The 16,256-nt window shown below is 40.5% G+C and overlaps 1 protein-coding gene across 1 annotated transcript in view; it reads left to right on the forward strand.

Moving 5' to 3' along the window:
* Window positions 1-16,256, forward strand: part of negr1 (neuronal growth regulator 1) — a 215,817-nt gene that overhangs the window by 149,457 nt on the left and 50,104 nt on the right. The window contains exon 7 of the mRNA XM_061684176.1: window positions 4,465-4,613. Coding sequence (XP_061540160.1) covers window positions 4,465-4,613 — 149 coding nt within the window. The remainder of the gene's footprint in view (window positions 1-4,464; window positions 4,614-16,256) is intronic.

Below are 16,256 nucleotides of genomic sequence, written 5' to 3' on the forward strand. Positions count from 1 at the left end.
TTTAGATTGATAACCAAATCAGACACTTGGATCCTCATGGGGACACACATGAAGTAAAACACATCATATATTGCCATAGCATGAACCTAAAGAAAACATAAAGACATTGTATTAAGAACAGAACAAGATCAGTCAGTTGTGTGCTTTGTTTTGTGCAGATAATGTTTACGCTAGATTTGTTGACTACAATTTAATATTGTATACATACTGTATATTGCAATAGAGTTTCGAACGTCAGGGACAGTTTTTCTTTAAATACTACAAAGGTAACAATGTTTTGTTGTATTTTCTCAATCCATCCATCCATTTTCTTTAACGCTTATCCTCACTAGGGTTGCGGGCTGCTGGAGCCTATCCCAGCTATCTTCGGGCGAGTGGCAGGGTACACCTTTAATTGGTCGCCAGCCAATCGCAGGGCACATATAAACAAACAACCATTCGCACTCACATTCACACCTACCTCAATCAACCTACTACGCATGTTTTTGGGATGTGGGAGGAAACCGGAGTGCCTGGAGAAAACCCACTCAGGCACGGGGAGAACATGCAAACGCCACATAGGCGGGGCTGGGATTTGAACCCTGGTCCCCAGAACTGTGAGGCAGATGTGCTAACCAGTTTGCACCATGCCGGCTATTTTCTCAATCATTGATCAATAATATTCAATTTGTTTTCAGTCCTATGTAGATGTTATTTACTGTACAGTGGGTACGTAAAGTATTCAGACCCCCTTCAATTTTCACTTTGTTATATTGCAGCCAGAGTCACTGATGGTGTAGTGGTACACTCGCCTGACTTTGGTGCGGGCAGCTTGGGTTCAGTTCCCACTCAGTGACGGTTTGAGTAGCCGACTCCTCCCTGTCCACGCCCACATTTGAATATGCAAATCACATTTAAATGAACCCTGCACCTGAGATGCCGATCTCTGCATGATCAGAAAATGAGCAAGGTAATGAAGAATTTTTTTTTTTCTGAATGTGAAGTTGCTCAATGAAGTGGAGGTGCGTAAGAAAATCTCTTTGGCACGCTGTCCTCTGGCGTTAACAACACGTGAAAGAAGAGCGAATGGGACAGCTTGTGTGCGGCTGTCAATGCTGTGGAGACAGAATAGCGCACAGACGCTGAACTAAAAAAGAAGTGGTAAGACATTAAGGTGGATGTGAAGCGGAGGACAGCTGCCCACCGCCAAAGTGTGGACAAAACAGGTGGAGGAACTGGCGCAGAGGGCCTCAACACCGTTCGAGAAGAGAATCGCTGCGATCATGGGTGACATTGCTCTCACATGTGGCTGACTCTGATCACCCCACACGGTTAACACCATGTATTTTTATAGCATGAATTGTTCATCAGTGCAAATTGTTCATGTCTCTCTGATGTGCAGATTTATGATAACGGTTTCTCAGCATCACCTCTAAGTGTCGCCAAAGCACCAAAAGCTGCAGAAACGTGCGTACGCCAGCCATGCAGTTGGCGTGAGGCACCGCACATTTCCAAGGTCATGTCACTCTTGATACATCTGAACTTTGCCGTGAAAAAGAACGGACGCCACGTTTTTGTGCGTGCGCACCTTTTCTACATGAGGCCCCTGGTGAGCACAATTTCAATTATCAGCTCACGCTGTGCCAATCGTAATTATGGGCTGGATTCAATTATTTCAAATTGCTAAGGAGGAAAGTTGCCAGGATTTTACTTTTTAGTTGATTCTAAGACTTGTTTTTGATGACTTTGTACATGGTGATATCTTAATTTACACTTATATCAACTAAATGAAAGAACTATGTGGTGTTCAACACAGAAAACAATAGGTTTATCGTCTCTACAAAACCGCTAAGAAGAAGAAATTGAGGGCCACTTTTGTTTTCTCAGTGTGTTCTTTTTGTCGACTGTATGTGTTTTATAGCTTTGACATAAATTCAGTGCTGCTGCCAGTTTGCCACTGATGGAAAAGCGTAACAGTCTTTGACAAACTCCTCTTCATGATCTGTCACCGCTTTGAATGGCAGGCCAGGGAGTATTGTGTGTATATCTGGGTGGTGGTTCTTTCACTCTGAATGAGGAGAGTGTGGTCTTGTTTAATGTTGACTCAAAAAAAGAGACAAGCTCACTTGGAGACTACCATCAAGATTATTAGTGAGGATGTCACCGTGGGACATCACTTGACATAACGTCTGAAGAAGTAGTTTAAGCCAGAATTCCTCATACTGTGAGCAAAGCAAAGCTTAAGGTCGATTGGGGGTTCACAGTAAAAATACTGCATACAATACGCCTGCTCTCTGGAGTATCTGATGGCTTATGACAGGGATACCGTAATTTTTCGTGTATAATGCGCATTGTTTTCCCCCAAAAAATTGTCAAAAGTCTATAGTGTGCATTATACACAGGTAGGCTTTCATGTTTTATAAATATATGCCACCATCTAAAGGTTATGAGAAAGCTGTACACTTTCATTACAATATGCCACCGCCACCAAGAAGTTGTGAAAACGTTGTACGCTTTCATTCTAGTATGCCACTTAGAGGTTATGAAAAAGGTGAAGCCTACACTTTCATTCCAAGATGACAGGGGTACATATGACTGCATATATGTACAATTGTACTCATACGTTTACATACACAGGCAGAATTTGTGATATATATATGTATATATATATATATAAAACCCTTTTTTAAATACGACTGATGACTGAACAACAACCATCATTAATTTCTTTATGGTTATGTTTTGTTGAATGATAATGCTTTTCTGAAATGCTTGACAGTTTAATTTGAATTCAATGTGTTTCGCCGGGTCCTTCATGTTTTCTTTAAAGAATTGTACACATCTTACAAATTCTGCCTGGCTAATCAAACATATGAGCACAACTGTGTGTTTCCTCATATACTAAATAAAAGTAGGGCTGTAAATTTCAAAATAAGAGCAAGAAAATAAAACAAAAGTATTATGTGTTCAAATAGCATGCTTAACTTCAGAATAATTCTTTGAAAAACTAACAAAATACAGATAACACTTTTGATCATATGGGTAGAAGCAAAATCATGCATTGTCAAAATGCATTATACATAGGTTGAAGGGTTTTCCAGAATTTTGAGCTCAATTTTGGGGGTGCATATTATCCATGGGTGCGCATTATGCACGAGAAATTACGGTACTTCCTTAATGGTTGGAGGGGTTCATTGCAGGAAATGCGCAGGCCTGAAATTCCATAATGTATAACATGCATTTTAATGCAATTCCAAATATGATGGAATTATTGTTAAATAAAATAAAAACATAGATTACATAGATATTGTACAGGTTTTATTTTCACACTGAATTCTTTCTCTGTGTTAAATATAGACAATCTGAAATAATATTAACAACTTAACAGCTTTAACCCACTCTGCTTGCGTGCCTATCGCCCCCCCCCCCCCCCCCCACACACACACACACACACACACATGCACTCCACTTGCCAAGGTGCTCTGAATAAATTAAATAATAGTGAATAATAATTGGCTTACTCGTGGGAGGAGTTTAATTGGTCTGTGTATTTCCTGTGTTTGTATTCAATATCCATCCATCCATTTTCTGAGCCGCTTCTCCTCACTAGGGTCGCGGGCGTGCTGGAGCCTATCCCAGCTGTCATCGGGCAGGAGGCGGGGTACACCCTGAACTGGTTGCCAGCCAATTGCAGGGCACATACAAACAACCATTCGCACTCACGTTCACACCTACGGGCAATTTAGAGTCTCCAATTAATGCATGTTTTTGGGATGTGGGAGGAAACCGGAGTGCCCGGAGATAACCCACTCAGGCACGGGGTGAACATGCAAACTCCACACAGACGGGGCCGGGGATTGAACCCGGGTCCTCAGAACTGTGAGGCTGACGCTCTAACCAGTCGCCCACCGTGCCGCCTGTATTCAATAGTTATTATGATAGTGACCAGAAAAGACTGCCATAAATTCTGTAAAGTTTGCACAAGTTAAATGACGAATTTCTGCAAAATAATCCAATAACAGGTTTGCCTTTGTCCGGATCCTGAGTGGAGAATTCAGGTGCCCAACTGCCATGAACTCAGTTGTAATAATTTGTAAATCCCACAATCAACATGCGCATCATGTAAGAAAATGTTCTTGAATGATTTTGTGTGTTCTTGAAAATGATTTTAAAGGTAATTACAATCACTATTATAAGCAATAAATGTTTGTTAATTTCATAACACGGCACGACATAGAAACAATTTATTGTAAAGTAGCATCCATCTGGTTGACCTCTGACTCAGTCAACCTTCCTCTTCAAGGCTTCAGATGTGACACACCAAAGAATAACTAGATCTGCTGAAGAGGGTATTGAAGTGCTACTTAGTGACAGGATGACAAACATTTGTGCTGTCCTTGACATCTTCCTCCTCCCCCTTGACATTTTGTGTGTGTGGGGAGAGAAATAAAGGCTTAATGTGTTGGCATTGTGCTCAATTTTCAGGATTATCAAGGGCCAGGGCATCGACATCAAGAGCCTCAGTTCCAGATCAGTCCTCACGGTGACCAACATGACAGAGGATCGTTACGGGAACTACACGTGCGTCGCCACCAATAAGCTTGGGACCACTAATGCCAGTGTGCCTCTCATCCGTAAGTACCGGTACCATTATACCGGATTTTCTTTATTTCATATGCTGGAGTATTGAAGAGTCTGGTGACAGCCCAAGACGGTTCGTGACCTATGAAGAATCTAAACCGTAGCCATAGCACTTAGGGACACAGGACTAACCACTAGTTATCATATATATATATATATATATATATATATATATATATATATATATATAGAGAGAGAGAGAGAGAGAGAGAGAGAGAGAGAGAGAGAGAGAGAGAGAGAGAGAGAGAGAGAGAGAGAGAGAGAGAGAGAGAGAGAGAGAGAGAGAGAGAGAGAGAGAGAGAGAGCGAGCGAGCGAGCGAGAGAGAGAGAGATCTTGTCTGAGTGTGAGCAGACTGGGTCTGCTTTGAAATTCTGTATTTGCATGAGTATTAACATATATTTAGCTTCATCTTAACATTAGCACAATTGCTGCACACAGGTCAGTGATTTTAAGTTGAATGTTGAGAGAGTAGGCTGACCCAGACGGCAAGAGAGGACTGCATGTCAACCCTTTCATAACTTTTATACTTTTCAAAGATACCAAACTGAGTTCAAAACGTGGAGGAGGCCAAAAGCCAAACTGCTCGTGCACAAGTTGGCAGACTACATAAAAATTGTTATTACTCAAGTCAAGAGACTACCTCATACTGCAGATGACCAAATAACCAATAATGTAATTCAAAGCTGTATATTAATAACACAAAAAGTACTGAGACATCGCATCTCTTTACATTAAAGGCTTGGGGAAGATTGGGGAGGAAAGAGAGTATTTTTTATTCTTTGTGTCAAACCATCTGACAGGAAATTGGTTTAAAAAATGAAAAAAACAGGTGACCAGAATACAAAGTAGTGCTACTACCTGAAAATTTTGCATATGAGCAATTATTTATTGTTAATACTAAGCACATATTGCTATTTGATTGAAGTTGCCATTAAAATGGTCTTGAAAAACTCCTCGTCTTACTTGCAGATATCCTACATAGACACATTCCTTCGTGTAGAAAGTCCCGGAAGTGTCTCAAATGTTTCTCAAATAAGAACGCCCAATACAATAATATACACAGTAGTCAGCCTGGATGCACAGAGAGCCCAAGACATCGAAGATATTTTAACATCCTGCTGCTCGATACATGCACAGTGATTTGTCCTGACAGTCTCCATTATAGGACGCACAGCAAACGCTTTCTCCGAAGGTTGTCGGAATGTGGTTGTTACAGCGATAAGTACAAAAACATCAAAGCTATTACACAACTACTGGGAAAAACATGTTATCATTTTATCATCTCACAAAAATCTACAACAATGTATCACGGATGTGATTGACTGGCGACCAGTTCAGGGTGTACCCCGCCTCTCGCCCAGAGTCAGCTGGGAATAGGCTCCAGCTCGCCCACGACCCTAGTAAGGATAAGCAGTACGGAAAATGGATGGATGTAACATGGAGGATAGCTTTGTTAAAAAAATTAAATAAAATAAAAATACTGAAAAGCCCTAACCCTTGTTTGAGCACAAAAGTTTGAATCAGTAGCACACAAAGGGTGTGGTATGAGCCTGAAACAGACAGGTGAATTTAGCTTCCAAACAACAGTGAACTAAACTGCCACGCTTGGTTGGGAGTAATAACAGTTTCAGGTTTCCCTGATAGGCAGTGAGTTTTGCATGGGTATTTGGAATACAATAGTAAATAAATTAGCTTTACATGGTTCACAGCAACCTTGAAGTTATTCGTTGGTATTCTATTAGACGGAACTTGTATCTCCAATATACAGGATTCTCTCCAAGTACAAGAGAAAAACCTTGTCACTTTGAATGTGGTGTCACACGAGATGGCCAAGGTACTGTAACTGGGGCGTGGGGGCTGGGGTATTTCAAGGGTTATTCTCTGTGAAAGGTGCCCTTTTTAGCTTGATACAATCCAATCCAGATGTTTCATGCCACTCTTCTATCAGTCCATTTTTCACAGATTTTTAAACTTTTAGGAATTGAGTTCTCTTTCATAACAAAACTATAGTTTTCTATTGACTTATTTATATTCAAAGTCATCTGTTGCAACAGCAATTTTTTCAATGATATCTGGGAAGCAGGTTGCATTTTCACCCCTTTTGATTGTTAACTTGTAGCATTACAAAAAGAAATCCTGCACCGGAGAGGCACTGGGGGCACATTTTACCCAATGCGCCCCTATGTGTTTGATGTCCCCATTTTAAGGGATGGAAAGTTCTTGCGCGCGATGATTGGTGTCTGTTTTCTTTAGAATTGTACACAACTTACAAATTCTGCATGGGTAATCAAACATTTGACCACAACTGTGTGTTCTCTCATTTACTAAATAAAAGTAAAGCTGCAAATTTCAAAATAAGAGCAAATAAATAAAAAGAGAAATATGTGTTCAAATAAAGTGCTTAACTTTTTCTGTTTGGAATCCTAATCGACAAACAATTTTTCAAACAATTTTACATATTTTAAATTAACAAATCCGAACAACTGAGCCATTTTAGAAGTTTTGTTTGCTCAAAACCTGTGTTTTGTTTCATAATGGCATTTCTCCATCTTTAATTCAACTTCCACACACTCTCTTTCTCTCTCCCCTGCTACGTTTCTCCTCTCATCCTTGCTGGGCAGCGCACAGTCAGTGATTACTGCCTGAGATCTGATTTGATAGGCTGAAGTTGGTGACTGAACTCACCTGTGATTGTTCGATACGGTTCGTCACTACCGTAAAGCCTGTAATGCTGTGCTGCTTAAAATCGAAGCACTTTGTATGTCTTGAATCATAAGCTTTCTTCTTTTGGCTATGGTGTGGGTCCCTATCGGACTGCTTCTGGGTCCGGACCCAGACCGCAGACTCGAGTCAAGTGATTTGACTCGAGTCCCCCCATCTCTGCTATTTGGACATTTCCACTTTGGGGTGTACTCAGTTTTGTAGAAAATGATTTAGTCAAATGGCTGTGTTGAATTATTTTGAGGGGACACCAAATTTACACACTTATAGTATACAAGCTGTAAACTGACATTGTAGGAAAGCATCATTCCTGTTGTCTATATTTACAAAAATGCGAGAGGTGTAAGCATGTATTAAATACTGTGACTCTGGAAGCACCTTGAAGCAGTAATGTGCTATTGAGCCTCTGAAGTACTGTATGTTGAAGTGATACAGTACATCTCCATAGAGAGTCTATGGTCTCTTTAATGTCCATGTGTGAATACTAGCTGCTATGAATCAGGATAATTATACTTACCACCACGGCACGCTGGACGACTGGTTGGAGCGTCTGCCTCACAGTTCGGAGCCCCGGCCCCGCCTTTGTGGAGTTTGCATGTTCTCCCCGTGCCTGCGTGGGTTTTCTCCGGGCACTCCGGTTTCCTCTCACATCCCAAAAACATGCATGGTAGGTTAATTGACAACTCTAAATTGCCTGTTAGTGTGAATGTGAGTGCGAATGGTTGTTTGTTTGTATGTGCCCTGCGATTGGCTGGCAACCAGTTCAGAGTGTACCCCGCCTCCTGCCCGATGATAGCTGGGATTGGCGCCTCCTGCCCGATGATAGCTGGGATTGGTGCCAGCGCTCCCGCGACCCTTGTGAGGATAAGCGGCTCAGATAATAGATGGATGGATAGTTACCACCAAGTTGGATGTGACCTGAAAGATAGAATTCAGTTATCTTGTCCACCTAATGCAACTGCCAAGCTGCAAGAAGCAATGCCAGTTAAGGATTGAAGAATGTTATAGCGCAAAGATGAGAGGGAAAAAATCCATTTAATATATTCAGTGATGAAATATGAACAGCTGAATTTAATTATTTACCAGTTTGCACAGCACTCTTAGATGATAACGTCGTCCCTTGCAGGCCAGGGACTTGGAATACAAAAATATACTTCTGTAGCATTAAGCTGTTGTCAAAAGAGCACTCCACAGTCCAAAATTTATATACACACATAGAAAATCAAAAGCCTGCCTCAGATCTTCCAATGGATGATCTGAATGTGATGCTGGCATGGCCTGAAGGACAGAGAGAGAAACCATCAGCATAGTTAGAGGAAATGGAATCCTTTATGACCGCCCACAACTTCAATTTCCGCATTCTTTATCCCTTTGTCTGCCTTTCTGGCACACTTTTACTTTTTTTTCTGATTCTCTTATTCTTTCTTTTGTCCTCTCCCCAGTCTCCTATTCATCCTCTGTCATCGTTTGACTCGTCTATCTTCTGCTTTCACATACAGAAAAAGTGTTTCCCCATGCCTGTTTTTGCTCTGATGATCTCCACTAATGAAAGAGAGGACAACTCTGCTCTCGCCTTAATGAGGAATGTTAAGCAATCATTGTGGCACTCTCACAGGTGCACAAACGCAAATAACAAAATCCAGAGGTGAGATCACAGGTGACTTCGGATAGCTTTTTTCGAACCAGTCGATAGCCGTTGATGAGCAAGATTGGGAGGGGAACGAGGCTTGCATATTTCACCAAGCATTATATGTTGCGTTGAATTTAAAGATGAAGCGGTACATGGATGTTGTGTGGAAAAGGGTCTAAACATTCATTCATACTATGTGCAAAAGGGACAGTACATTGGCTTCCACATTACATAATTTCCCCTCCTTGAGCCGTCACCTTGTTGTGGTGCAGGGCTTTGTGTGTCCCAGTGATCCTAGGAGCTAAGTTGTCTGGGGCTTTATGCCCCTGGCAGGATCACCGATGACAAACCGACCCGGATAAGCGGTAGAAAATGGATGGATGGATTACATGATTTTTAATGTGATGTTGAAAGGTTCTTACTATTCAGTGGTGTAAATATTATTAGCCTTAACCTTTAAATCAGCCCATGAAAACGCTTCCCATTATTGCTGATAAGTGAATTTATGGCGATGGACAGTCAACACATTTGCTGGGCTCCTAAAGCAGTCGCTGCAAGAAAAATCTGGTTTCTGTCTCAAATCAACTGCAAATAAAATATGTAATGTTTGGGCTCTGTGAATATGATCCTAGCTATGTAACTTTTTATTTGGGGGGTTGAGGAAAATTTAACAACTTTAAAGCACATACCTCAGGTCAAATGTTACCAACATGTTAACAAATCACTGCTTTTGCAATGCATACTTGCCCATGTCTTTGGCAATGCTCAGCAGTGGTGGGAAGTACCAAAATACATATATTGTGTAAGTAGTAGTATGAAACAATCTAAAATACCACGGAGCTAAACTAATGAAATATAAATAATTAATTTTTGTCTGCAATGATGTGACTCTACTGTGAACGCTTGTGATATTGCAGATCCATCCATCTATCCATTTTCTGAGCCGCTTCTCTTCACTGGGGCGTGCTGGAGCCTATCCCAGCGATCATTGGGCAGGAGGCGGGGTACACCCTGAACTGGTTGCCAGCCAATCGCAGGGCACATACAAACAAACAACCATTCGCACGCACATTCACACCTATGGGCAATTTAGAGTTGTCAATTAACCTAGAATGCATGTTTTTTTGGATGTGGGAGGAAACCCACGCAGGCACGGCGAGAACATGCAAACTCCACACAGGCGGGGCCAGGCATTGAACCCCGGTCCTCAGAAATGTGAGGCAAACGCTCAAACCAGTCGTCCACCGTGCCGCTATATTGCAGATCATTTACTGAAATTTTAAAATTTTAGCATGTTTAAATGATCAACACAAACCGTTTAAACAAACTAAAGTTATTTCACTGACAAGAAACAGCAAAGATAAGCAGCCTGCTGATTTTACAGCAGGCTCTAGCTGTGTTTAAATCCTTCAGTTCCATAAACACACTGGTATAAACTTGATTATATGTGCATAAATAAATGCTAATGCATTTCAACAAAGACAAACACAGCATCACAGGCCTGACATACCACATTACACATTGCATGTCCTAAGAAAATGTTTATGAGACACAAAAAAAACAAGGATTCAAGAATGGACTCACACCAATCAACATGCTCACTATGTGTGTGTGTGTCCAGATACATTTAGGGGTAAAAGACAAAAAACAATTGTAGCCATTAATTATTCTTTGGTCTAGCTTGTGTTAGTCCTACTTTGCTTTGGGTAACTACATTTGCTGCAGTTCGAGTTCCCACTAAAATTTGGTGAAAAGAAGTGAAGCTGTTCTCTCCAATTTTCTGAGAAGTCCTCCAGCTTAATTGGTCAAGCTCTTATCCCCTCTGCCCACCTTGGCTGAGCTCCAGTGGAGATTTCGCCTCCTTCTATACCTTTGCCTTCATTTCTTCCTTCCTTTTCTCCTCCCTCCCAATCCCACATCCCCCACCCCCAAGCAGTAATCAGAAGAGACTCCATCACCATCCAGCCTCCCTTAGGCAGTAGAGACACTGCTGCCTATTTGGTTAATGAGCATTGTGTTTGTTTGTCACACCTATCAGTAAGCACATGTCGGCGTTGTTCGGACACGTCTACTCATCTGACAGGATGTTGTTTGCTCTCACCGTGTGATTGTGGCTGTGTCAAGGAGCAGGGAGATGAGAGCTAAAGGTGAGAACTGTGCCTTAATAGCAAATCATATTGAAGCCAGGTGGGAAATGAAACTTAGAGATTCTTCGTTCTCCGAGTTGCACTCATGATGGTGTGATATCACTCTCTTGTGATTGTTTTTTTCTTTTATCTGAATATGTCAATCACACAAGGTGAATCCTGACATAGTGCACATTAATTGTTTATTTTGTTTTAGTCTTGGTCACAGTGCTTTTCTGTGAAAACATTCACATATGTAGGACATGTCTTCTCCTAAAAGCAGACTAAAAATATTGCATCATTTACTTATAATTTGAATACCTAAATTTACATATTTAGGCAATCAAAAATCCATTAACATATTTTCCAGTTGCACTGTGATGAGGAAGCGTTCAGTACTGTGACAATGTGTTCATGCTGCATCCCAGCGGGCTGTACACTCAACACCCCCGGCACACCATTTCTTGAAGCTAGAAACGTTTATCCCAGGATGACTGAGCACCACGGATGCCCCGCAGGACGATACCCACTCTGGGCAGAAATAAAAATGACATAGAATGAATCATTTTCAAGCTCGCAGACAAACTAACAGACTTTACCACCAAATATATATTCAATCATCTCAGAGGAGTTGGATCATTATTATTATTATTGTTGTTAATTGATGTTAATAGATTTTTAGTATTGTCCCCTAAGCATGTGCTCACAAGCTTGAGCAATGAATTATTGTTCATATATTATTTCTAAATGGCAAAAATACAGCTGCCTGGAAGAGCGGCCATAGCAGAGGTATGCATGGATGTAGCTCATATTCAAATTATAGACGACTTCACTTTGTTCTTTGGACCACAAACGAGTTGAGGCTGACTCACCCGTGCCTGTGTTACCAACAGTGCACTCCTTTGGACCTCATTTGCTTGCTAATTAACAATCAATTGCATAAAATAGACAGAGCTTTAATTAATCAATTGTTATGGCCATCTACAGATTTACTATATTTGTCCCTGTCTTTGTTTACTTGTACAAAGAATGGCATGCAGTTGTAAATCATTTCAAGCATAAGCAGTAGTAGTTTGCAAAGAAAGGAAAGATATTGAAATCACATTTTTGACAATTGCATTTTAGCTCTCATTGTTTTTTTTATCTCCTCTTTATCTACAGTAAAATGAAAATGTATCACCGGATGTGTTTTTTCCTACGTTCCTTGTTTGTTTGTTTGTTTGTTTTAATAAAAACTCAATTGTACAAATGTGATAAGTTAAACCAAGGAAGTATAATAAAGTCTAAAGGTTTTTTAAATAAAATCCAAGGGAAACCGTACAGAAAGGTTTTCAGGGCATTGAATCGATCGCAACTGGACTGTTCTGGTTGTTTTAAGGCTGCAGCACACCGAGCGACAGGGCCAAACCCGACAGAACTGTCGCGCAGTATGCATGGTTTGGCAGCTGTTTTTATGAGTGACCGATCAGTCGGCCACTGTTTCATCGCAATGTTGCAGCTTGGAGCCAATCAAAATGCACACAAGCTTTTACTCACGCTGAAAATACATTTCCGGGTTTTTGCGCAAGCGAGAAACCAAACAGCCACTCCTCCACCCCAAGCCATATGTGGGATGTATGAAGCATCAAATATTGTGTTTTAAATCAATAATTAACCATTTTCATAACTATTCATTCATTCTTAACTGTATTCATGCCTGGCGATGACAAAGCGTACAGTATGTACGCAAACAGCACGTACCTCGCTGGGTACGTTCAAATGAATGGAGTCAGCAAGACTCCTTTAAAATATCCACACTCACGCTTGTATTCTCAGCCGCGCCCACTCTCTTTAGCAACCCGCCTCTTCCTTAACTATTAATCTAGCTATTTATGGTTTAAGAAATATGACAAAGTACCATATGCTGCCTATACGGCATCAAATGCCTCTACAGGCTCGCTGTTCTTGGGGTCCATATAGCCAATCGCTCAATGTGGGTATTTTTATGCGATGGTCCTGTCCAATCGGGTTCAACCTCAGCACACAGTGTGCGGAAGCCTTAGAAGACGTTTTGCCTCTCATCTGAGCAGACTTCATCAGTTCATGCAACAAGGCGTAGTTAGGCCTGCGTAACCGACTAGAGGCTAGTGAGTCCTAACTAACCTTGTCGCATGAACTGATGAAGCCCGCTTGATTGAGAGGCAAAACGTCTTGTAAGAGAGCCAGAATAGTCCAGTTGTGACCGATTCAATGTCCTGAGAATGAAATGACCTGGATGAATAAGAATATTCACAGGCAGTACAGAAAGATAATTCCTGAATGAAATAGCTGTTAAGACTTCACAAATCTGTTTTAACAGATTGTGCATGTGGGCAACCACATTGTACAGGATGCAAGTCCATCACTGTGTGAAAATGTAAAAAGGCAGATATTGCCTGTCAGAAGACATGTACCAAACAGTAATGGAGCGGCTGAGTGTCTGAGCGCTAGTGGTGAGTCATGCTCAAATATTAATCAGATAGCCCCCGTCTGTCTGTTTGAAGAAAGAACAAAAAAGAAATTGTCTTCACATATCTGCTCCCGGAGGACTCGTTGAAGTGGAAGCATTCATTGAAGAAAAGATGCATTCGACCTGTCCCAGCACCCATATGCATTGTTGAAGGCACATGAAGGCTGATCCCTACACATTTTCAGCTTCAAATAGGAATGATGAAATCAAACGAAAGCATGGATGGCTTAATTGTTGGTGGCTTGTTACACTATAAGACAACAAAGTCAGTACTGAAGATGGTGCGGACAAGTTGAATACTGACTTACTTTGTAACCTGATTCAAATTACAAGTTTAAATAGGCCCCTGGCTTAGATTGAGCATCCTGATACAAAATACAACAACATGGTGGTCTTTTTTTTTTTTAACCAAGGCAGTCATGGCTTCCCTTGTGACACAAAATCTCCTCCTCTGCCACCAAGCCTCCAGGAATAAAGTAGCTTACACCTTTGTGGGAAGTACAAAGAGTTTTAACAGCTGATGGTGGGCGCATGTGCCAACTGCATAGCTTAACAATCAGCTCAACCACCACATGACTTACCTTAAAGCCTGCAAATGCCTTTTAATTTTATATATATATATCTGCACTAAAGCTAGTTAACACAGCTTCTTGCAGATTATTTTCAACGAAATGCTGTTTGCCAAAAGAAAAGTAATTTCTGTTGTAGATTTATTCATTTCATACGTAACTTTTTTACACGAAATTCACGTTCTAATACATAAAAGAATTCATCCAGCACATATAGTTTACAATTTCACAAGATGTAAATGAAGATAATTGCAACTTTTCCAAGATAAGGATTGAGAGGCCACACTTTGATAATGGTTCACATATCTTATTTTTGGCCTGTAATTGAATGGTGATACAATAGAACCTTTAAGGTGAAATGTATTAGTATTTGGGATGCTAGTCGAGCTCCAATTTGTTCACATTTTTTGGAATATTTACCAAACAAAACAAATTGATGGTAACATTTGAACTTGTGTTAACTGCCATATAAGTGTTGAAATAACCACTGATGATATTAAAACATGAAAAAAACCTACAATATGAAATCTGAACTTTAATAAGAAAGGCGCATCATGCAATGATAAGTTACGTTACAATGTGATTCAAACGCACCTCCCTTTTGCACATCTACTAAACTTTCCGAGTGTAAAGATGTTTAGCACTGAAAAATCTAAAAACAATAAATCGTTCAGCAAAGTTTGATAACACGTGACAAAGCATATGGAGTTGTTGGAGTCTGCTTTGAATGTGAGCCCCTCCACTTCATGTAACTTCAAGTCTATAAATAGTTTTTCCGTGAGGAGACGGCCGCTGCCGCCATGCTGGAGCTCTGCGCTTTGTTTTGTTCTGGTGCTTTTTGAGTGTTTTGAATAGATAAATTCTCATTTCACCGTTTACTGGCACCAATTTTGAATCAGGACGAGAAGACTGACCATTTGACAGACATTGTGGTTGTCATAAATCAGGAGAGCTGATCTTACTCCAACCAGATACCCAGTCAATACAGCCATGTCTGTTCTGAACACTTCGTTGAAGGTAAGCTTTAATTCTTAGGAATTTTGGAAAATGTGTGACATACTGTACATAAATGTATATCTCTAGTTTCAATATTTACATTTTAGTTCAGAAATCTTAACTCACACATTTTTATAGCTGATGTTGGATATTGGTCAATTGTTGCTTTGTTATTACAGTATATTAGATGTACATAGGATTCTGCTGACTCCCGCTAACCGCTATCTAGCCTTGAGGCTAATGTTAGGCAAAGTCAATGCTTTTTTAGTTGAAGTAAGCCAGTATGTCAACTCTTTCGGGTCATTAAGTGAAACAGTCTCGGTTTTATTTCCGCTTGTCTTTGCACAGTTAGACAAAGTTTATCTATACTATGTGTCATTCTTAGCCCTCATCTTAGCACATCTAACAAGATTGGAAAATTGATAACATACCTGATATTAACTGATTAGGGTAATAACAGGAAAGAAAACAAGCAAACAAAAATGATCACAAGTTGGTCTACTAGTCTTTCCCTTTCAAACCCAGTTTATCCTCCCAATCTGGAGCTCCAATGTGATCACATGATCGAAAACTATACGGACTGTATCTTCTTCTCTGAACACCGTTTTTTGAAGCTAGTCCTGCTTTTGGAATAAGTGTCATAAAAACGCACAAAGTTGAGAGTTTCTCTTGTCTGGCTGCTGCATATGTCTACATGTGGCATTTAAAACCTAGACTATAAAAAAAAAGTAATTTGCCACAGTTTGGAACATTCCTGGAATTGACATTCTTTCATCTCTCAAATGTCATCAGTGGTGCAGCCTGAAATAAGTTCTTAAACTAATCAGATTGGGAGCCAGAGTTGCCTCCTCTGAACGAGTAAAGACAGACTGAATTTTAAGAATGTATTTTCTTTCCTCTGTTCTCACTGACATACCACGACTAGTGGACCAATGTGTTATAATTTATGGTATTTGTCTTTGGCAATGTGTCCACTGCATGCCCCCAAATGCACACTTGAAATTTGGCAGCTTTGTGATGAAGTGCTGCCTCCACGAGTGAAAATACAATCCATGCTTATACTGCCTTTATGGGAGCTCGCTTTTTGCTTCTGATTTGGTGTCAT

Source organism: Phycodurus eques, chromosome 8 (assembly GCF_024500275.1).
Source record: "Phycodurus eques isolate BA_2022a chromosome 8, UOR_Pequ_1.1, whole genome shotgun sequence".
In the NCBI taxonomy this organism is placed as follows: Eukaryota; Metazoa; Chordata; class Actinopteri; order Syngnathiformes; family Syngnathidae; genus Phycodurus; species Phycodurus eques.